This window comes from Mus caroli, chromosome 11 (assembly GCF_900094665.2).
Source record: "Mus caroli chromosome 11, CAROLI_EIJ_v1.1, whole genome shotgun sequence".
Classification (NCBI taxonomy): Eukaryota; Metazoa; Chordata; class Mammalia; order Rodentia; family Muridae; genus Mus; species Mus caroli.
In genome coordinates, this window is record NC_034580.1 from 12,934,629 (window position 1) to 12,957,305 (window position 22,677).

General features: G+C 41.0%; 1 protein-coding gene across 2 annotated transcripts in view; it reads left to right on the forward strand.

Moving 5' to 3' along the window:
• The window catches only part of Egfr (epidermal growth factor receptor), a 158,792-nt gene that overhangs the window by 101,489 nt on the left and 34,626 nt on the right, over positions 1-22,677 (forward strand). For both annotated transcript variants that reach the window (XM_021175457.2, XM_029483270.1), the window contains exons 2-12: positions 6,003-6,154; positions 7,179-7,362; positions 9,307-9,441; positions 13,648-13,716; positions 14,525-14,643; positions 15,647-15,788; positions 17,361-17,477; positions 17,974-18,100; positions 18,193-18,266; positions 19,148-19,238; positions 21,246-21,445. In XM_021175457.2, coding sequence (XP_021031116.1) covers positions 6,003-6,154; positions 7,179-7,362; positions 9,307-9,441; positions 13,648-13,716; positions 14,525-14,643; positions 15,647-15,788; positions 17,361-17,477; positions 17,974-18,100; positions 18,193-18,266; positions 19,148-19,238; positions 21,246-21,445 — 1,410 coding nt within the window. The remainder of the gene's footprint in view (positions 1-6,002; positions 6,155-7,178; positions 7,363-9,306; positions 9,442-13,647; positions 13,717-14,524; positions 14,644-15,646; positions 15,789-17,360; positions 17,478-17,973; positions 18,101-18,192; positions 18,267-19,147; positions 19,239-21,245; positions 21,446-22,677) is intronic.

Here is a 22,677-nt window from a genome sequence, read left to right on the forward strand (position 1 = left end):
AGGAAAATGGTGCTAGGTTTGCAAGAACTGACACAGCAAGCAGTTGTGAGCATGCCCATGCTAGTGCTGGAAACCAAAGTGGAGTCCTCTAAAAGAGTAACAAATATCTTACCCACAAAACTATCTCTCTAGCCCCCTGTTCACATTCTTATTACACTCACAATTACCCTATTAGAGAGGTACAACTGGTCTCCTTTGACCTGGTGAGCACATTGAGAGGAGTTAACTTGATGGAGATGGCAGTCTTGCTAACAGAATGGTATTTGATGATGTCATTGAAAACATAATCTTCCATCCCTCATAAAACTGCCCTTCCTGTAGAAATTTCATCTACCTCCCAAGGAAGTAGGACAAAATGTACAAAGGGATTCTAACACTAATTGGTGTGCACGTTCTTAGATGTTCAAAATTTGTTTTGGAATTATTTATAGGTTACAGAGGAGAATCGTGGGGGTAGAAGTCAACTCATTTTGATGTTTGCTTTCCCAGCTCAAAATGCAAGAAATGTTATTTTAATGTGCTTTGCTTGTTAATGTAATTGGGTTGTTTTAGTTTTCAAGAGCGTAATCATGCTACAACTTGACATGGTTAGCGCCACACATTTATTAAAACATAAAAAGCAAATTAAGAAAAACATAAGAGAGCTCTTCTCTTTGAGTATTACATCTGTCTGTATTTCTAAGCTGCAATATGGACATGGCTTGACACATATGTGACTGTGTCTGCAAACTGAAAACCATTTCCTAGTTGTAACAGAAAATAAAACAGCTAAGAGAAGCTCTGAAGAAGATCACTTTGTAAAGTGTTGGGGTAGCCCAGTCAACAAGAGCCAGGTGGGTCTGAGAGAAGTTAAAGGCATGTGCATGGGTCAAAAATCCAGTAGAAAAGTAACTAACAGGGGCCACAGCTATACAGTTTGTGGACCCAGACAGAAGCTCCTGTTTATGCAAATGACACCAGGAAATGCTCTGACAGCTCAGACCCAGTTCTTGTGCGATGTGGTCTCTGCTTGAAAATGGAATGCTTTGTAGAAAACAGCACAAGAACAAAAGAGACAACTAGAGAGGTGACAGGGAGACATTTCCAAGAAACCAGTAATGTTGGCAGCCAATAATATACAGCTGAGAACAAAAATATGTTAAAACAATTATGAATTTATTTCGGTACTTCTAAACTATGAGAGGGAATTTGGAGGCCTCTGGATAAGCATATCTTATGCTGTGTGTTAATTAGTCCAAGAGCTGTATATGCAGTATTTGCACAGAGGAGCAAGAGCCTACCATATAAGCCCAGGAATCCTGCACAAAGAAGGCAGGTTTTTCTTAGTTCCAGTTAAGTGGAAGTTTCCTTAAGAGAAAAAAATAACCAAACTTTGAATCAACCCCTGGAATCTTAAGAAACCGCACAGATAACTTCTCCTACTGCATGCCTGGAATCTGTCACAAAAGCAAAGATTAATCCCCAAAATGCTGGGATGTGCAATGCATCCAACTTAATGGGTTGTATTTCATAAATCCATTTCTGTGATGCTCCATTGTGGACACAACCACACTGCAGTGAAAATATGTAGAAATAAATTGTGTCTGGTATGGACCAAGCTTACCTGAGAAGGAAGACTCAGGAAGACTGACAGTTTCTATCATGATAGGATTTTAGATTGTTTTTGGATATATACTTGTTTGAATCATGCACAATTCCTCAAATACAGCTGTAAACACACTGAACTGTGCCATGAGTCAAAGTGAAGCTCAATTGTGTTTCCCCTTATTTTAAAATACAGTTCAAGGAACCAGATGGATCTGGGGATCAGTGTAGTACAGTGTGGTGAAGTGTTCACATGGGGATGTTCATATTGTAACTCCTTCAGTTTTTATATATATTTATAAATGTTTGTGCTACAGCTTGAGGCCCAGAAGCTAAGTGCTTTGAAGACCCGAGTCACCCAACCTTTGTTCTTTGTTGCTTGCCCCGGATTTGCAAGATGGAAGTCAAATTCCTACATCCTTTATGGAACTTGAAGCCCTTTGGAATGTCTAGTTTTCTCATGGATAGTCCTAACATAATATGAAAATTCACTTCTAATAAATAGCTTCAATATTCAACACCAAACTGGGTGTTTGTGAGATTCTTAAAATATGAGAATATTTTTGCCTTCCTTTTGATACTCTGTGATCTGATAAATATTCTACAAAATAGCTGTTTACTGATAGTTACAGCTCAGCAGTGACTGTGCATATGTGCAGCCCCAGTGTGCAGTGCCTGTGGTCCTAACATCAGCCTGTATGCATTTCAAAAGAAATCATTAACAATTCCATTCACTCAGAGGCCTTCTCTCTTGTTTATGTCATATTGTGCTAACATTCTCAGTAGTGACAGGAATGGAATTCTTTCAATAAAGCAAAATTGAAGATTCTTGATTATTTCTCCATCTTCAAACAATTCTGGGAGGACAATATTATTGTTATCACTGTGTCATCTCTGAGGCTTACGGGTTCAAGGAATCAATTCAAGGACATACAGTGGGGAAGAGGTCTCCATCAACTTTATTCTGGTTTAATAAAACAAGCACAAAAATCCTTCTTTCTAGAGGTAGGAGAGTCTCAGTGGTAGAGTGTGTGAAGTACTAGGGACCAGTCTTCAAACTCCAATTTCAGTGAAACTGTAGTTATTATTTTCAATAATTTTACTTATGTTATTGACACTCCATTTGCTTTTTATTATAGATTTAGAATTTAAGATGCACTCTTCAGGTAGAGGCAGATAAATTCCTTTGATTTTGAGGTCAGCCTGGTCTATCATTGTTTCAAGTTAACCAGTGCTATGGTGATAAGACAATTGCAAAAAGAAAAAAAAATATTTTAAGGTTAACTATTTGGTCAAAAGACAGAAAGACAGAGCCAAATGATGTTTTCTTTCAATTAGGCAATTTAGATCAAATACTTCCATTGTTGTGTTTCCACCCCTACTACTGCCCCGCACGGCTCTGTGTGTGTCTGTGTGTGTGTGTGTGTGTGTGTGTGCCCGTTGGCATGTCTGTGTGCCTGTGTGTCCTTCTACTGAGATATACTTCCTCCTCCTTTATGAACTTATTCTCATCTTCAGCCTAGACCTCATTTGCATGTTGTCATCTCTTAGGAACATAAGAGAGACAGCCTCAGAATGGACAAAATTGATTATGATTTCTTTTGAAACAAGAACTTAACCCATACAGATGTCAATGTAGACTTGACTTTATTAAATCATATAAAATATCAATCTCTTCCTTATTCTCAAACACAGACCTATTGGGTGGGACTGTGGGCATTTAGGTTTCTTTTAAATGTTATGCACCATATTAAAAAAGTAATAAACGTTGCACATAACACATTTTTAAAATTTTAGTCTTTTTTTTTTTCAGAATAAGTTTCCCAACATGGAATCATGGTTTAGAATTTAACATACTTGTTTTAAAAAGTTTCTCAGTTGTTTCCCAAAGTGTTTTCTGAATTAATATCTACACCAATAATGAGTAATGTTGCTATTACTCCCAAACATAAAATCTTTCTTTTTCTGAGTATGAGAGTAACCTATCCTAACTACAGATACTAAAGGTCTGAACAAGTAAGTATGCACGAATAAGTGCTTCAAATGCTCGTTTAGCATTTTGAATAGATGAATGAAATACAATTACTTTTCTTATAATGCACTAATCTCAGATGGCGTGTTTTGACTTCTGTTTGAAGAAAGTTACCAATTAGCGGAGTAATAAAGAAAAACCTTAGTGCAAACCAAAAGAAAGTAGCAAGGTAAAGTAGTTGGTGATTTTAAATAAAATTAAATATATTTCTGTGTGCTGAGAAATGCCCTCTAAACTGGTCCCAGCTCCAGCAGGTTCTGCATACTGCACTGATGTGGAGAACAAGACTACCAGACGTGGTGACCAGGGCCACAGTTGATCAGTAGGAACTAAAAGCAAAGGCTCCCTGTGAATTAGAAAGATGGCTGCTAATCAATGAGGTGATGATAGAAAGGTAGCATATGATTGTCTAACCACTACACCTACATTTACAGTGACATCTTAAGGACCAAGAATTGGTATATAAACTTGCACTCTCTGTATGCAAAGAAGCAGTTGTTTCAAGTAGAGGCAAACATCAGAGCAGTGTAGACTCTTAGTAAAAGCAGACCAGACATACTGGGTCAAGTCCAAGTCATATTTGCAAAAATTATGGACTTACCCCGCCATTACAGGTAGGAGATTGGGACCCAATCCTGTCAATTTTCACAGTTCCCTGACTTCTGCTGAATTAGTAGAAGAAAATGGAAGGGAAGTAGAGAGATTCCCATGGAGCTAAAGAAGATGAGAAGTTTGCTTAGTAGTGTCTGTAAATGCCTTGGGTTGATTATGTGGTGTCTGAACATGTGCTGGTTGCTTACTGTGGCTCCATCATACAAGGCCAGACAGATGATGCTCATAGAATAACCCAAGGGGAGGGAACAAAGGAGCCTATAAAACAGAGATGTGCATTGTAAAAGTACCTGAAGAAAGTACCACTGTGTTGACATTGGCCTTATTTTCTGCTCTGTACCCTGGTTACTGTGACTATCAAGGGAGCAACTCTGACAACACAGAAGGATCTGGCCAGTTTTAAATGTAATGTCTAAACCTAGAGGCCATATTTCTTCACTCTTGGGATAATTTTGGTTCAAAGTATATCCCTTAACAAGCTCCCTGCTTCAAAAGCTCCAAGCCTCTTTGTTTTGTTATACTTGCCTAAACATGTCTCCCCCAAAGCAAGGTTGTAAATACCATTTTATTACGGTCTTCTCCTTTGCTTTTAAATGTAGACTACTGAGTACATTAATGTGGTCTAACTCTGGCCACTAATTTCTTGTGTTTTCTTGAATTAATTTGTGTCTTGACAAGCTTTATATTGGCAGAGCATATAAGGCAAACATGGATAATTGTGTTGGGTGGATTAACACAATGTGAAAAAAGGACAGAAAGACATGGTGGTTTCCTACTAGCCTACTGCTTTAAAGTATTGTCTTTTCATTTTTTAAAAAAATGTTCTGGGTATTTTATAATCAGAACTTTAATTTGACCTTTGACAATTCAGAGGAATGTTTTTAATTTCTAGGTAGGTGACTTTTAAAATCCCATTGTTGTCATTGTTTTAGGGTATACAGAATTGTGATTAGAAAACATTGCCTATTGAGTGTTATGTTCTTGGAGATTCATGTATACATTATAATGTAAAACTTATTTTCTAGGAAGTAAAATGTCCATTGCATTGTTATTAACTTACCTTGAAACTGTAACATTCACATAGGTTTGATGGGTATCTTTCTCTATAGGCACTCTTAAGTCTATCCTGTATTAAAGACTACTATGGTTAATCTTGATTGTCAACTTGACAAGATTTAGAATCACCACAGAAACAAACATCTGGGCATAATGGTGAACAATCTTCTAGATTAGGTTGATGTACAAAGGTGGATGACATCATTCCATGACTGAGGTCCTGAAACTAAATAAAAAGGAAAAGGGGAACTGAGTGATCCCCATCTCTCTTGATTCCTGACTCTGGATGCAACTGCTTCAACCTTCAATTGCCCTGCCTTTCCCACCATAGCCAAATGTCTTCCCTAAAACTAGAAGCCTGCACAAACTCTTCCCTCCTTACGCAGTTTTTGTCATGGGTTTTGTCACAGAAACAAGATAAGTAATGAACACAAAATTTCTATAGACTCTCCATCCTCTACCCCCTTGAACTTTTAATGTTTTGTTTTCTCTGTATCTTTAATATCACATGATTGCATGCATCACAGGGATGAGGTCTGCCTTACTATGGATTACAGCTGTGTAAACTTAAACATCTCTTACCACATCAGCGTTGTGGTGGCTTTGATCAAAGTTGATTGTAAGCCAGTGTGGCTCCCAAAGCTGATGACTATTGTTTGGTTGTGGTTTACTGCCATACTCAGAATCTTCTGAAAGGCCTCTTTCCTTTTTATTCTAGTCTGCCAAGGCACAAGTAACAGGCTCACCCAACTGGGCACTTTTGAAGACCACTTTCTGAGCCTGCAGAGGATGTACAACAACTGTGAAGTGGTCCTTGGGAACTTGGAAATTACCTATGTGCAAAAGAATTACGACCTTTCCTTCTTAAAGGTTAGTTCATTGAATTTAGCCTCCCTAGGCAGTCATGATCGGACTGAGGCTGTAGGCAAATTTGACTTAAGATATGCAACTTCATGCTGGGCATGGTGGCGCATGCCTTTAATCCCAGCACTCGGGAGGCAGAGGCAGGAGGATCTCTGAGTTCGAGGCCAGCCTGGTCTACAAAGTGAGTTCCAGGACAGCTAGGGCTATACAGAGAAACCCTGTCTTGAAAAACCAAAAAATAAAATAAAATAAAATAAAATAAAATAAAATAAAATAAAATAAAAAAGATATGCAACTTCATCTGAGGGAAGCCACCACTCCCAGGGACTACAAGTGGGTTTTATGAGAAGTCCACTCTGTCAGCTAGGACCACTGTTTGTGGAAGGTGAAGTTATTTGTGAAAAAGAAAATAGAACAGAAACTCACCTGATGTCCCACAGTCCTCATAGACACTAGCATTGACTGCTGGCCATCATCTCAGCCAGATGATGTTGAGCTACTAGCTTTTCAATTAAATTATTAAATGGTAAATTTTACTTAGTTTTGAGGTATGCACCTATGTATGTGGTATAAACACTTACACCATAGCTGTCAGTAATTTATAAGGACTTTACAAAACTCCTGAACATTCCTACCAAGCCATTAGGAGCCACCTCAGAAGAATTTAAATTTGATTTGCAAATGCTTTGGGTTTATTTCGCCTTTATTTCTTTTATTCCCTCCCCACTCCCCATTTTTCCTTCCACAAGAAATCATGGTTGATTTGTTCAAGGTAATTCTTTTCATTTCCATTTTCATTTGGGTCAAAGTGGGAGTCACAGCATGTTAAATGACATACTGTGTCTTTATTTGGGCCTCTAATGCAAACACAAAGGAATCGCTGCAAGCCTGCCACACCCTCCACCCAAGTGCATTGTCTAAGTGTCTTACATTTTCTGCCACGTGAATGTTATATTGAAGTTAAATGGGCTCCTGGACCCACTTCTTGTTCACTTCAGAGCAAACTGATAAGCTTTTTTTCCTCTATTAGACCATCCAGGAGGTGGCCGGCTATGTCCTCATTGCCCTCAACACCGTGGAGAGAATCCCTTTGGAGAACCTGCAGATCATCAGGGGAAATGCTCTTTATGAAAACACCTATGCCTTAGCCATCCTGTCCAACTATGGGACAAACAGAACTGGGCTTAGGGAACTGCCCATGCGGAACTTACAGGGTAAGAGGCAAAGAAGCATCAAGGCAGAGGTGGATTCTGATGGCCATTGGTAACAGTAATAATGAGTTGAAAAGAGATTTCAGCCAGGTAAAAACTAGTTCTTCCACAGATGAGGAATAATATCCATGTTTTCAGAAATCCAGTCAGCCTTGGTAAGTGAGAGTTTATAGGAAGGAAACTTGAGTCAGTACCAGAGAGGGCATTCGGTCAACCCCTCATATTCCAAGACAGTTCAGATGTCTGAAACATCAGTTATTGCAAGCCACATATATGCCATGTCTTTTTCTGTATCAGTATGACTCCTGTCACTCAATTCATTGATTAGGCACAGAAAGATATTAACAACAATAATGAAAACTAACAGAAGAGTTCGAGTGCTGCAACCAATGCTTGTGAATTTGGTCATTGGATGTCTTTATCAAAGTAGACTAAAAGCAGTGGAACACAGAGACATATGGGAGAGGGCTCTAATGTACTTCAAAAATTTCCATGATAGAGAAGCAGGCCTCAGGGTTAATATTGTTACATAAAAACTCAGGTGTGAGTTAGGGAAAGAAGGGAAGGTTTTGAAGTTGGAAAGGAAACTGGAGAAGATGATTGAAATGAGGAGAAACAGCAAGTCCAAACCCCGACCCCCACCCCCACTTCATAAAATGTCTCTCAAGTCAGTAACTCACTTAATGCTAAGGTCTTCTTTCACAGCATGTATTGTACACTAACATTTTACAGAGAAAGGCATGGAAATAAGAGAGCTCTCTCAAAGCCCTGTGCCCAGGCCTGCTTCTGTCATCTCTGTGTGCCCTGCCTTTCTGATGGGATAGCAATGTGGACTGGGAAGGGAATGGGGTGCAAAAGATAGAATGTAGAGTGGGAGCCTAGCAGTATGCCGACCTAGGATGTAGCCATGCCACTGAAGTGAGGAACGCAGCCAGCCAGACACTTCCTTCCCCAGCTCCCTGCTTTCTCATCGCCCTATAAACGGCTTTCAGAATTCCCACCCACCACTCTAACTCCTCTGAGCACCCACGCACGGTTCTGTATTTGTGCTTGCATTCATCTCTCCCATACACACATTGCATGAAACGGCCTGTTTGGCACTTTGGCATGCCTTGTTCTGCCTGCCTTGCCGCATACGTGTGTCTCCTGGAGCCAGGCTGTCTGTGCTCCACCACGCAGCACCCAAACAACCTGGATGTGCTCCTCTATGTTGCTACGTTTGACCTCTTACCTCGGGCTCCTCGTGTTTCTTTCTATCATACCACTGTCACCTCTACTTTCCAGGCTGAGCTCCACATCAGCCCTTTCTGGCTTGCCTGCCTTCCTTCTAAATTTCTTCCATCCCCTGTCATCTCTAAAGAGAACTGTTACCAGTCCCAGATCTGCTGTTCTGCTTTGAATCTCTGTCTCCTGGAAGCTGTCTGCACTTCCAATTTTCCTGTCCTCTCTATTACACTTTTGAACGTGTGCAATCTCCTCTCCTTGTCACCCTAGCAGTCTCCACAAGCTTCCCCAGAGAATCACCCCTCTTCTGTGCCAGCATTCTTAAAAGTCCAAATGTTTTTACCTTCTACCTTGTCCTTCTGCCCTGACTTCCCCTCCACATCACCCACCCATTCCACTCCAACTGAGATGACCCCAGAACTACAAGTCATCATATGTCTGTCCTTCCTGCCATGCACATTGAATAGGCCTTTTCCCCCCTATTGCATTTGTAAATTTCACAACACAGTCATCAAAGAATCCTAAGTCTTTCAGGTCTGTATCATGAAGAAATTCTTCACATATCTCTAGCAGGTCTTCTACAGGGTCTTGGGGGGGGGGGCATCTATACGTGCACTCTGGAAACATTAAACAGAACATCAGAAATGTAAAGACATGAGCATGTGTACCGTGTGAATTAATAGGAGGCAAAGGGTCCTGATCACTGTGGTTCCGTTCATGCAGAAATCCTGATTGGTGCTGTGCGATTCAGCAACAACCCCATCCTCTGCAATATGGACTCTATCCAGTGGAGGGACATCGTCCAAAACGTCTTTCTGAGCAACATGTCAATGGACTTACAGAGCCATCCGAGCAGTTGTAAGTGTGCCTTTAACCTTTTATTACCTTCAGATCCTCTGGTGGGCTGAAATGGACAGTGTTGGGGTAGGAGAGAGCATATTAACTTTAGACCACATTCATTAACATACAAGAAAAGTAAGTAGTAAACAAATGCTCTTTGCATTAGAGGAGATTTTACGCAAGACAGTAATAGAAATATTTTTCCATTGTTCAATACAACATCCATCATGGTAGAACCTTCATAAGACTATTTAGCAGAGAGAAGGTTCTCTATGGTGCAAGTTGCAGTGATGGTCTGGTGGTACAGGGAATCTCCCCTTCTACCTCTTACGGTGGCACTGAGGTCATCCTGATAAGGTAGGCTCTGCCCATCAGCTTATCAGTGTAAACATTCTAACACAGAACCAGAGAGGAGGGCTCGCCATATTTTCCTAAATGTTCCCATCCATGCCCCAATCCTCAGGCAACCCCCTGCAACTGAGGGCCATGCATAGGGCCAACTAAGCTTAGGGATGCAACCTGTGCCCTTTGCTAACACTATCTCTGGAATGACTTGTTTTCACTTAACAAAACTCCACCAAACCTGTTCTCCCTAATAATAGTACTGACCTTTCAATACTTAAATATAAAGCATGGCCTCATTTTCTACTGTCCTGTTCCTGTAATTGTGGGCTGCATACAGGGTGAGTTTGGACCTCTAGTGGAGGGGACATGAATCACAAAAATATCAACTAAAACTTTCTAACTCAATAGCTGTATTTTTATTAATGCATTGAAAAATGTAGAAAAATTTGACACATTAGTCTTTTTATGTGACAGTCTAGGAGCATTGTGTGTCCACACTGTTTTGCAGCTATAACCACCAACCATCTTCAAATTTTACAAATCTGAAACTCTGAGCTCATTAAACAGTAATGACCTATTTTCTTTTCCTCCCAGGCCCTAGCCACGGCAACCCAATCCTCCTTTATGTACCTATGAATTTGACTACTGTAGGTACCTCATGAGAGTGGAATTGTATGCTTTTTTGTGGTCTAGTGTCTGTTTTACTTCATTTGATTAAATGACCCCAAAATTTATTCATATTGTAGTTTATGCTAGGAATTTTTTTTCTTTTCAAGGCTTAAAATATTTTGTTATTGGCTGTACTACCATTTGTTTATCTCTTTATAGGCACTTGGGTTGACTCTCTGAATAATATTACTGTGAGTGTGGGTATTAAATCTTTTGCTTTGTAAATATATATCCTACCAGCTACACACTGTGACATTGAGAGTGTAAGAAACTGAACAGTATTTTACAATGGATTTTTGTTATTACCTATGAAATCAAGGTTAGCAGTTCTTAAGATTTTTGATGTTCAATAGGTGAACTAATTCATACATATTTAAAATATTACATGTAGAGTTATGGAGCTGAATTTGCCACAGATAAAATCAAGTACCTTACAATGGCAAATTTATACTCACTGGTATATGAAAACCCCACAAAGGAATGTTGAAAAACAGTATACAAGATTCAAATGTTTTAACATTTTATCTCTGACCTGAAAAGGTATTAATTTAATAACAAATTTAGCTCTCTGTTACTAGAATAAAAATGCCTTAGTTTACAGGCAAGGTTTACTTGGGCTTGCTGCTTTGCAGCTTTCTTCCACAGTCAGTTAGCCATACCGTTCCGGAGCCTATGGTGAGCCCATGTGTCATGATGACAATAAGAGGTAGAAGTATACTCACCTTATGGTGCCATAATCACAAGAGAAAGGAAGAGAGATCAGGATTGGCTTGCTCCTTCAAAGACCCTGCCTTCAGTGGCTGAGATTCCAGTACTGCCACCCTTTTTTCCCCTAATATATCATGTTATTTATTATTTGAGAATTGCACACATGTATATAAGTAATTGTGACCATATTCAATCCCCTTACCATTTTTCCAATTCCTCTGTTCCTCATGCCCTCATCCCAATTTTATATCTTGCTAAAATAATCCACTGAATACAAACAGTGCTGCACATATGTACATGAATGTAGGACATCCACTGGAGCATCCTTAACCAACCAGAGGCCACACCCTCTACCAGCAGTCAGGGGTGAGTTCTCATGATCCCTTCCCCCACCTATGCTGGAATGTTGACAGGCTTGGTCATATGCAGGTCTTGGGCAGGCAGCCACAGCTGCTGAGATTTCCTGAGAAGAACAGATGTGCTGTGTCCAGATGTTGTCTCACAGCAGTCTTCACTGAACTCTGGTTCTTATCATCTTCCCACCCTCTTTTCTGTGATGTTCTTAGAGCCTTAGGAGTGTGGGCTGTGTGGCAGATATTCTATTTATGGCTGACTATTCCATAGGCACTTATTCTCTGCACCTTGACACTTGGGAGTCTCTGTAGTAATCGTTACCTAACACATAAAGAAGCCTCTCTGATGAGGACTGAGCACTAATGACTGTAGAGATAAGTATTTTGAGGGCAGCTTGATGATGTGTCTGTGTAGCAAAATACGAGTAGTCAGTTCTTCCCGAGAGCTCAAGAGCTCTTGAGCCATGGGATCCTGGCCAAATTTGCAGTACCAGGCACAGTTTCCATCTGTGGAGTCTTAAGTCCAGCTAAAGAATGGTTAGTTTCTCCTCATAACATTCGCACACATCTTGCCAGGTAGTCATTAGTCCTGTCTCGTAAAGTCCCCATAACCTCTCTGTGACATAAAGCGTGAACCTCTAGGAATCGTTACATATTCAAACTGTAGCACTCATCATGAGAATAAGCCTAAGTGAATCAAAATTGCATAAATAAGTGACATTTCAAGTAAGAGTTGATTCAATAAATTGTTCTGTAATGCCAATGATTAAGGGACAAATAGCCCAAGTATTAGAGCTATAACAGATTTAAAAAACAACTAGGAAATGAGAGTTATATATATTAGAAGATAGGGAATCTCTATCCCCTGGATCTCTTACCTTCTACTCTCCTCATTGACAAGCTGCAGATGCACATTCCTTTTGAGAAGTTTGCATTTTATCTTTAACAGCAAAAACAGTGTTATGAGGTGGTTTTAAATGCTATATATGTGAGACATCTGAGATTCAGAAGAGCAGCCCACTGTGGCCAATATATTTTATCATTGATAAAGTTTACAAATTGAGGTTATAAGAGTGAATTTATGAGAAAGAAAAAAACATAAAATCATCAGCTACTCCATACATCAATATAAGTTCCAAATATGTATTAAGTATATGTAAGTATATATAAATAAATGTTATATTTATACAAAATATAGGTGTAGTTCTAGAAGGAAACATGAGGATAAATATTTATAGTATCAAGTATCAAGTTGAAAAGAGAGGTCTGACACCATCAAATAAGCTTCCATGTGAAATAAAATTGTTCTGTGAGATAAGATTGTCCGAAGAGGGCTACAGAAATAAGCAGAATGGTCTATAAAAGCCTAATGGAGGTGTTAAGAAAGCAGCACCACAAAAAAGCAAAGGCGAGAAAAATAAATGTGCTTCCCAGAAATTCTCAACATCTGTGCTGGCCAACGTGTTGATCGTCATATTTCTCAGGATGATTAATGGCTGAATAGAAACCCTTTGCAGCTGCAACTTGATATTGACCAACTATAAAAATACAAATATTTAGCAATTACAAAGATTTCCAGACAGTAGTATGTATGCCAGCTATTAACTAAGGTTTTAGGTGATTAGCCAAGTGACTCACGGAATTAGAATGTTCGCTTCCTGTGCCATGTTCTGCACCACTTCATGGCTTGGAGGAAAGGAGTGTTCATTTACCAGCCTCAACATAATAACATCCTAAATATCCAGTGATGATTGCCCCACACAGTCAGTCAAGACTGAATGCAGCAAGGTGCATAAGTGTACAGTGAGTGGATCTGGTTAGAGAGAAGCCTAATCAGGTGGCACCTCTAGAACCCTAAATTCATTAGCTTTGTCATTTGTGTGGCTGTGACAAGTCAGTAAGTACCCTCTGTCTCAGCTTCCACAGCTAAAGTACAAACAAAAGCAGCCCATGGCTCAACATGTTTTCTTTCTTGCAGGAGTCCTTTAATTTAGCCTACAAAGCATCCAAGTCAACTATGAATACAAAGTTTCCAAGCTGTTCCGCATTTCTAGGACATTCTTTAGGACCTTGAGAGAGGTGTGGTCAGTCGCGTGTTATTTGTTACTTTTATTGAAATACACATTTAACTACTTGATTTTTATTTCAGGCCCCAAATGTGATCCAAGCTGTCCCAATGGAAGCTGCTGGGGAGGAGGAGAGGAGAACTGCCAGAAATGTAAGTCAGTGCAGCATCAGGGCCTGAGAAACACTCCCTGGTGAGGGAGTCCACACAGTATGTGGTCCTCCACTCCTCCGCTTTGTGACTGAACAAGTACAGGAGCTTGGCAAAAGACTCAGAGTTAACCACTTCGTGAGCATCAGTCTTGAAAACCTCACAGTGCACAACTACCTAAGGCTCACTATTTGGGATAATTTAACCTGTCATTAAATGCATGAAAGCCAACCACCCAAGTGTCCATGGTGACACACAGGATGTCTTGTCCCCTGATCCAATCCTCCCCATTTTCCAGAGCCAACTAATATAGAAGTTTGATGGTGTTGCTCCACAGAGGACATGTGTGAATCCTACTAACTTAAAAAACAAAGTTTAATTTACTTCAGCATGGTTACTGCTTCACTCAAAGAACCTGGGCATGTGTCAGCTTCAAAATTGACTGTAGTTCATTGCCTTTGTGACCTAACTATCTCATTCCTTTAAACACTGCCTCCTGCCAGGAGCTCTTCTTGCTATGTGCCTTCTGTATTGCCAAAAATTCCCTAGATAATATCTACTTATTCAAAAGATCTGATCAGACTTCTTTCGATTATTTCTCCCAAGTGATTTGAGATAAATGATAAAAATATACCAAGGGGAAAGTTGTGATTATATTGTTTGGCTGACTGTGAAAGCCTAGAAGCTGCTCCCCGTCACAAAATCCATGGTTCCTCCTTTATTTCTTTCTACTGGGTGCAAGCATTCCTTGGTGTCTCTAGAAGATGAGCTGCCACTTAAACACAGCTCACTGGTAATCTTTCTTTTTCAGTGACCAAAATCATCTGTGCCCAGCAATGTTCCCATCGTTGTCGTGGCAGGTCCCCCAGTGACTGCTGCCACAACCAATGTGCCGCGGGGTGTACGGGTCCCCGAGAGAGTGACTGTCTGGTAAGACTATGGCTCCTGGGGAGTTGTGCTGCAGAGCTGTGCATGTGCTCGACATCTGACTGTGACAGCAGCCTTCATGTGGTGCACATTTTAATTAAGTGTTGTCATGGACAACAGTAGCAACATTATGAGAAATGAAGGGAGCTCTTCTTCTGTAAGACCCCCTGAGAACCATCCCAGTTACCCAGACCTTTGTGCAGTATGGCATGTGCACACTATATTTTCATGCCTCTTGGGCTGATCTCCTCCTACCCTACCCCATCCCACAGTGTCTCCCCTCAGACCCTCTACCTCTGGTGAAAGCTCTAGTGTTAACTTTACAGCTGTCGGGGGTTAGTGAATGTGATTCCTGGGGTCCATGCCAACCCAAGCAAAGCTCCACTAGGCTCCAGAAAAGGAAGTCCACCTAAAGATAGAGTCTAGAGTATTCTATCGTTCTGGAACAGAAGGTTCTTAAATTCTATAAACTAAACCTAGCTCTGGGCATTTTTTTCACCTGGGTAGTCTGGGCTGCTTCAAATGGGCAGCCCGGGGATAAGACTACAAACGAAGTTCTTAGAAAGATCCAACAGCTTTCTACATGGAATCTTCTTGCTAAGATTTCGGCAGTTTGTCCATAAATTATAAAATATATTCTTATAGTGTTCTTTATGAAAGAAACCCAGTAAAAACTGAGTTTAAAAATAGTTGCACCATACTTTCCAATATCATGTGTAGATTTCATTATTACCTATAATCAATAGAGATTTTTTTTTTAACCACAAACCCTAGGCTGTATCAATTGGGACAGTCAGTATACTTAAAAATGTATACGTAGTACTCGTAAGAGGAAGGTGTTTCTCACTATATCCTGGAAAGGCTTACTAGACATTTTTCCTCTCTAATTGAGCATGTAAACACCGAAAACTGTCACTGTCCCACTGACCTGCAGGCTGCCTGGCACTGGGTTCCTTTCATTTGGATGCCACATCCTTGACCAGACATGTTGTCCCTCCTATGACAGGTCTGCCAAAAGTTCCAAGATGAGGCCACATGCAAAGACACCTGCCCACCACTCATGCTGTACAACCCCACCACCTATCAGATGGATGTCAACCCTGAAGGGAAGTACAGCTTTGGTGCCACGTGTGTGAAGAAGTGCCCCCGTGAGTTCGCCCTTTCACCCAACAGTCTTCATTTCCTCTTCTGTCTTATGCTGGAGTCCTGGGTAGTTTGGAGGCAGCCACTGTGCTTGCCTTGTTGTCCAGTCGGCTAGTGTCTGCCTGGATAGGTGCAAGGATGAAAACCCCACTCAGTGCTGAGCAATGGAGGCAGAGGCAGCCTACAGCAGCCAGGATGCCTTCCTTTAAAGGGTGGCTTGACCTGCACTGATCCCAGTGTTGCTGGCAGCCAGACTGCATAGTACAAACCACCTATCGCTTCACCCCAAGTCAGAGAGGAAGCTTTAGTACCCTGGAGTGTCTTGGAGCTGAATAACACAAGGCCATGACCCTCTGGGACAACCTTTGTTCGACTCTGCATTTAACAGACCTAAATTAGAAAAGGCAGCAGACCCACCCTCTTGAGGGGAAGAATTTAGGGTTAGGGCTGGGCTCTTGGAGTATTTTTGTTTTGGTTTTGCTTTGATTTACTCATTTGGGTTCAAGTTTTATTCATGTATGATGGTACTCTATGATACCTATAGGAAAATGGCAACATAGATCGGTCCCAAACAGAGAAAGTGAAACAACTCATAAAGAGCCTTAAAACCAATCTTGACTTCTAGAAAGTAAATTAAGACAAAAACATGCAAAGGGGAAACTATAAGGGTGAGATTTTGCCTACCTAGATTTAGGTGATTCAAGTCCCATTAGAAAACACACACAGAGAGGGGAGGAGAGGGAGGGGGAGAGAGAGGAGGAGTGGGGGGAGAGCGAGAGTGAGAGAATAAGGTAAATGGAAAACTAAGATGAAAAAAAAACTCACGACAGTCATGCCATAGATAGAATCTTTGTGTGAAGGCTTAGTAACAGATCTTTAAAATCTGCAGGAAACAAAACCTATGATGACAAGAGCATATAACTCACAGATATAGTACCAATGCCCATATTTTGAGCATGTATTTCAGAAACTCAAAATAGGAGCATAGAGTTTCTAGTAATACTGTAATCATAAATATTAATTAGGTTAGACTACATAAAGGTGAAGGGAGTGGAGAGAAAGATTGGGGCACCTGTCTAGGAAGCAGAACAAACTGGTCCTCTCGTTGTCCTACCAAAGACTGCATGGCGGGTGGGGAAGGGCAAAGCTGGTGTCAAACAGAACAAACTGTAGTTACCTCAATGGGACATGGTTTGTCTGATAAGCATTAATGTGTGTGTACTACATATCCTAGGTTTCCTTGTATATTCTAAGCATAGACCTGTCAGAGGAAACTCATATTCAGCGAGGGGCTTTCAGCCAGTGAACACACATGGTGGTGTTTCCTCTCACAGCTGTTTTGCACCTGAGATCAAGTATCTGTGTTTTTCCACATTACTGTCAGAAAAGCCATTAGACTAGGGCTTGGTTCCTCTTCTACTTGAAATCTGTCAGTCTTTCTCCTCAAAGAGAAGCCAACCAAGCTGAGAGGGACCTTTTTTAGCAGCTCATACACAGCAGGACATGAGGATGTTTGTGGAAGGTTAGGAGCACCTGCTGTAGCCTTCAACACCATCTTTTCATTGCCTCTTCCTCAGGAAACTATGTGGTGACAGATCATGGCTCATGTGTCCGAGCCTGTGGGCCTGACTACTATGAAGTGGAAGAAGATGGCATCCGCAAGTGTAAAAAATGTGATGGGCCCTGTCGCAAAGGTAAGCAGTAGGTTTTTTTCTTGACCTTTGTGCCGAACTCTTATAGCCACCTCCAAATAAACCTACCTTTTAATCTTTTTAAAAATATATATATTTATTTTGTCTGTAAAGTAGAAGATAAACTTGCAAAGCCAAATTGCATGGTGGAGGTGGGGGAGTTCTCTTGAACCAGGTACAGAGGCGCCACCTGCAGTCCAGGTGGGTGAACTGTTGTAGACAGAGAGAGGCGGAGCCAATGTCTTTGTGAGTGACTAGATTCAGTCCAGCCAGAACATTCAAATATGACAGAGGTCTGTGACAAGGACAGCCCAAGTGCCACTCCAGTGACTGATGGGAACAGCGAAGCCTGTCACAAGAGTCCTGGTACCTGGAGGGTCCCCTCAGGGTTGTTGGGATGAATTAACAGTGCATAGTAATAGGGTTCTTGCTTCCACTTATGCAGACCCAGCCTTCTTAATTTAGTGAATCTAAATGGAACACACATCTCTCTTAACAGTTTGTAATGGCATAGGCATTGGTGAATTTAAAGACACACTCTCCATAAATGCTACAAACATCAAACACTTCAAATACTGCACTGCCATCAGCGGGGACCTTCACATTCTGCCAGTGGCCTTTAAGGGGTGAGTAAAAGCTGAGCCATCTGGATGAAGAACTGTAGAATCTACTTTAAGCCACAGAGAGTGTCCAATAATCATGTTGCTGTCTGTTTCAGGGATTCTTTCACGCGCACTCCTCCTCTGGACCCACGAGAACTAGAAATTCTAAAAACCGTAAAGGAAATAACAGGTTTGTACTGGGGTATGCAGGAGCATATATGGAAAATTAAATTTTATAGTGACTCCCAGACATTTCCCTTTCTTCCCTGACATGAGAATGTGGTGTCTGCAGCTTATCCATTATGAGTTATTCTTTGAGACATTCTTAAAAACCAGTTTCCCTTGATGCAAATTGAAAGCACTTTAAGCCACGGCTGCTGCAACCATGCTGGACTTGATGTGGACACATGGAGTGGTTCTTTCCTGCTTAGACTGTCCATCGTCCTTACAGACCCCAAACCCCAGAGAGGAGATGGAGAAAAAGATACAAGGTTGAACGCTGACAGGCAGTGCAGGCTCTCAAATTTCACAAACTAGATTTCAAAAGATTGTCCACCAGGGAGTCTTGGGTCTATGACTGCTACCAGCATGCCATTTTCTTCATTTTTGAAGGGGAGATAATTTGATCTGAAAAACAGGATTAATATGAGGATCAGAGTTAAATGGAAAAAAAAAACATTTAAAAGGAGACCATGGTAACAAGAGACTGGAGAAGAGTCAGAGAAGGAACCAGGTGTGTAATCTGATATTCCTTATGGATGTCAGAGCCAGAGCACTTGTCACCCACTCAGGTGGGAGTTGGCCTACGCATTGAGGGGAGGGCAGCCAGGGACTCAAGGTTGCATAGAAAGGACAGGATTCTTTATATATATATATATATATATATATATATATATATATATATATTCACTTGGACCTGTGTGAGGAAGTGCACTATCATCCTTGGTGATAGGGACAGGAAGAATCCACTACCATGGTCCATACGGCAGCCTTATCTGAGTCCTAGAACATGCTTCCTACAACAAGGAAATTTCTAACAGTGTGAGTCTAAGCCTTTCTTCTTCCCTCTAGGCTTTTTGCTGATTCAGGCCTGGCCTGAAAACTGGACTGACCTCCATGCTTTCGAGAACCTAGAAATAATACGTGGCAGAACAAAGCAACAGTAAGTTGGCCATAACAAAAGCCTAGTAGATTTTTTTCCAAGATTGTCAAAAGAAACAGAAATAGGACAAAGACGATCTTCCACTCGGCTTCCCCTAATGTGAACAACTTATGTGAGTAGATATGAAAGTTAAGATAAAGAATTTGACAAGGTGCCATGTTCTTCCCTGGACCATGTACTTCATTCTGAGTTTACCAGATTTTCAATGAATGCATCCATTCTTTTCTGTCCTCTCCAGGATCCCACACTGCATTAATGTCTGATGTCTTCCTAGTCCCCTTCAAACTTTCCCACCTCCTATATCTTTGCTGATTTTTGTTGTCTTGACACTCTGGGAAAATATGACTAGGTGTTTTATAGAGCATCTCCTTGTTTGTGTTTAGTTAATATTTGATAATGAGGCAGTTGAAGATACATAACTTGTCACACCAGGGAGACAGAGAAGATGGGAGACAGGTGAAGAGCTTTCCTAGAGTAAGAGAAATCCTAATATTTGTGGTGAGGAAAAGAAATCTGGAAATCTGTAGCTCAGATCTGCCTTGGAAACTTTCTAATTATGATAGCTTTTTCTGAAATTTACCACCACTAACATCACTAATTCCACTAGTATTGTGGAATATTTAACAAGTCAAAGCGCATACACAGAGAATGTCCATTGCTGCCCATAAGCTCCTTTAAATAGACACTTCTGATACTAAGCATGCCATTACTTTTGCTTCCTGCCTTTCCTCTTAAATTCTCAGGAATGCTCTCTTTCTGACGTTAGCACCGTGTTCCAAGCAACTGCACAAGAGACTTGTGCTTAATTTTTAAGCATTTAAGCTAAGGGATAAGCACAAGTTCCTGACATGACTCACAAAAAGCTGGGGCTTGACCCGCAGGAAAGACCCCAGCCAGACCCTGACTCCTTGGCTTTTCTGGACATAGGTTGGGGGAGAATTCCCAGTAAGTGATGGTTGTGGATCTCCTAACTAGACCTCTCACTTCCCTGAAAACAGGCTGTAGGGAGAGATGATTCATGAAGGGGGAAATGAGAATAAGCGTGACTAGGAAGAGGGTCTGCCCAACACTACTTTAAACTTTGATATTTAACCCCATAGCTTCCATTCTCTTCTTTTGTCCTGGCTCAGCTGGCTCATTCCTGAGGCTAGTGTCAAGAAGATGCCTACAAATGCACACCGCTTCTATGTGCATTTCCATCAATCACATGTGACAAATTATGACTAGCAGGGGCATACATTTGAGCTCTGACCTCATCCATGATCCTGAGTCTGTCTCCCTGCTCTCGCCAAGTGCACACATCCTGCAGAGTCCTGTGGTTTGGGATTCCATTCTCTCTTATCTGACTAAGTTTCGTCCAGACACATATCTGCAGAATCTTATTTAATCAAATATGATTAAATAACCCTTCCATGCTCTTCCTCCATGGCTCTCCTTAAGTGTTCACCCATGGCTGACATAGTCCTCACTAAAGCTGCATTTATTTCTATGGACTCAAAAAACCTCTGCCTGTATGATTATATCACCTTTAGACAGATTCCCTAAGTAAAAGAGACAAATATTTAACCTGTGTGGTATTTGCAAATGGAACCACAGCTATTCACTCAATAAACATGACTGGACAGCTGAGTGGTAGGCAGATGGACAGATATTCATATTTACCTTAAGTACGTTTTGATGTTGCCAGATGCTAGAAAGCATGTTCTTGATTTCTAGGAAAACTATAAATATAGCAAATGAAATGACATGAATCCTCTGATTAACTCCCCCTGTTTATCCAAGTTTAAAGATAAAAAGCGAATGAGAAACTGTCTTTTCTTGGAAGAAATCTATAAAAAAAAAAACTTGCATTTTTTAAACGTTGTGATTCATACTTTTCACAGAATGATTAGTAATAACTGGAACACAGGATTCAGGAAACATAAGTGGCCCAGAAAAACTGAATCGGAGGATGGCCCTTTGCTTTTGCTATCACACAACAGTGCAATTTTCTTCTCTCCCATTTAGTGGTCAGTTTTCTTTGGCGGTTGTTGGCCTGAACATCACATCACTGGGGCTGCGTTCCCTCAAGGAGATCAGTGATGGGGATGTGATCGTTTCTGGAAACCGAAATTTGTGCTACGCAAACACAATAAACTGGAAAAAACTCTTCGGGACACCCAATCAGAAAACCAAAATCATGAACAACAGAGCTGAGAAAGACTGCAGTAAGTAGCTGGTCCCCTCTCACCTGCACAGATAGTTCCCGGCGGTAACTTAGTTTTGGAAGGCATACTGAAGAGGTTTTCACCAAACATTCTAATTGCTTTTGCTCATTCCTTCATTGAATTAAAATCTGCATATTCATAATTGTAACGCTAGCATCAGAATTGTTTCCAGAATGTTCTCATCTCATAGGGTGAATTTGCCTTGTGGGGTTTCAACGTGAAATGCCCTTCATGGGCTCATGGGTCTGGACACTGGGTCCCTAGCTAACTGTGCTGTTTGGAACGGTTGTAAGACCCTTGGAAGGTGAATCTTTCCTGGAGGAAGGCAGGCTCGAGGGCTCCACTTCGTGTGTATTCTCTGCTTCCTATAGTTGCGATGAGATCATCTGTTCCTTCGACCTTCCGTTGGCACGCTTTTCCTGCCATGATTGATTGAACCCCTTCCTTAACTGTAAATCAAAATGAACCCGTCCCTCCTTAAGTTGCTCTTGTTCAGTGTTTGGTTGCAATAACGAGAAAAGCAGTAAAGAAAATGGATGCCAAGCAGAGGAGCCTTGGCTTTGACGAATTTGAGGATGTGGTTCTTAGCCCTTTGGGGCTAGCTTGTGGGAGGAATGTGGAGAAGTTCGGAACTTTGTCTGAGAAAGCCCCAGAATTTTCTAAGCCATCCTGGTGGGAGTTTGGAAGATCATAATGCTGGGAGGAAATATGAACAGTAAAAACCAGATCCGTTAGATTTCAGAGGAGAAGCAGGACACTGTTCGAAAGTGAGCTAAAGGCCATTCGTGGTACATTCTGGTAATGAATCCAGCTGTATCTGCCCATGTCCTGAGAACATAAGTCATTAGAAAGCAATGGTCCAATTTGATTGGTGGAGGATATCTCAAAACAGAAAACATAGCATTCAGGCTCCTGCTTGTAACCTTATCCAGGACTACAGAGTACTGGAGAAGAAAGTGGACAGAGAGATAGGAAACTATGCAGTTTGATGGGCAAAGGAGAAAATTTAAAGTTGCATGTAAGCCAGGTGCTGAGGAAGCAAATGTAAGTGTAAAGATATTAGCACTATTAAAGAGAAACCTTGTATAACCACACTGAGACAATAGGAAAAAGTGCTCTGAGGGTGAAACCCCATCTACCAAAAGGTACATCTTATGGAAATGTACATTCATTTGAAAGAAGAGAGCCAAAACTGGGAATTCTGCTGAAGACATTTCCTGCTTCTGGAGGCC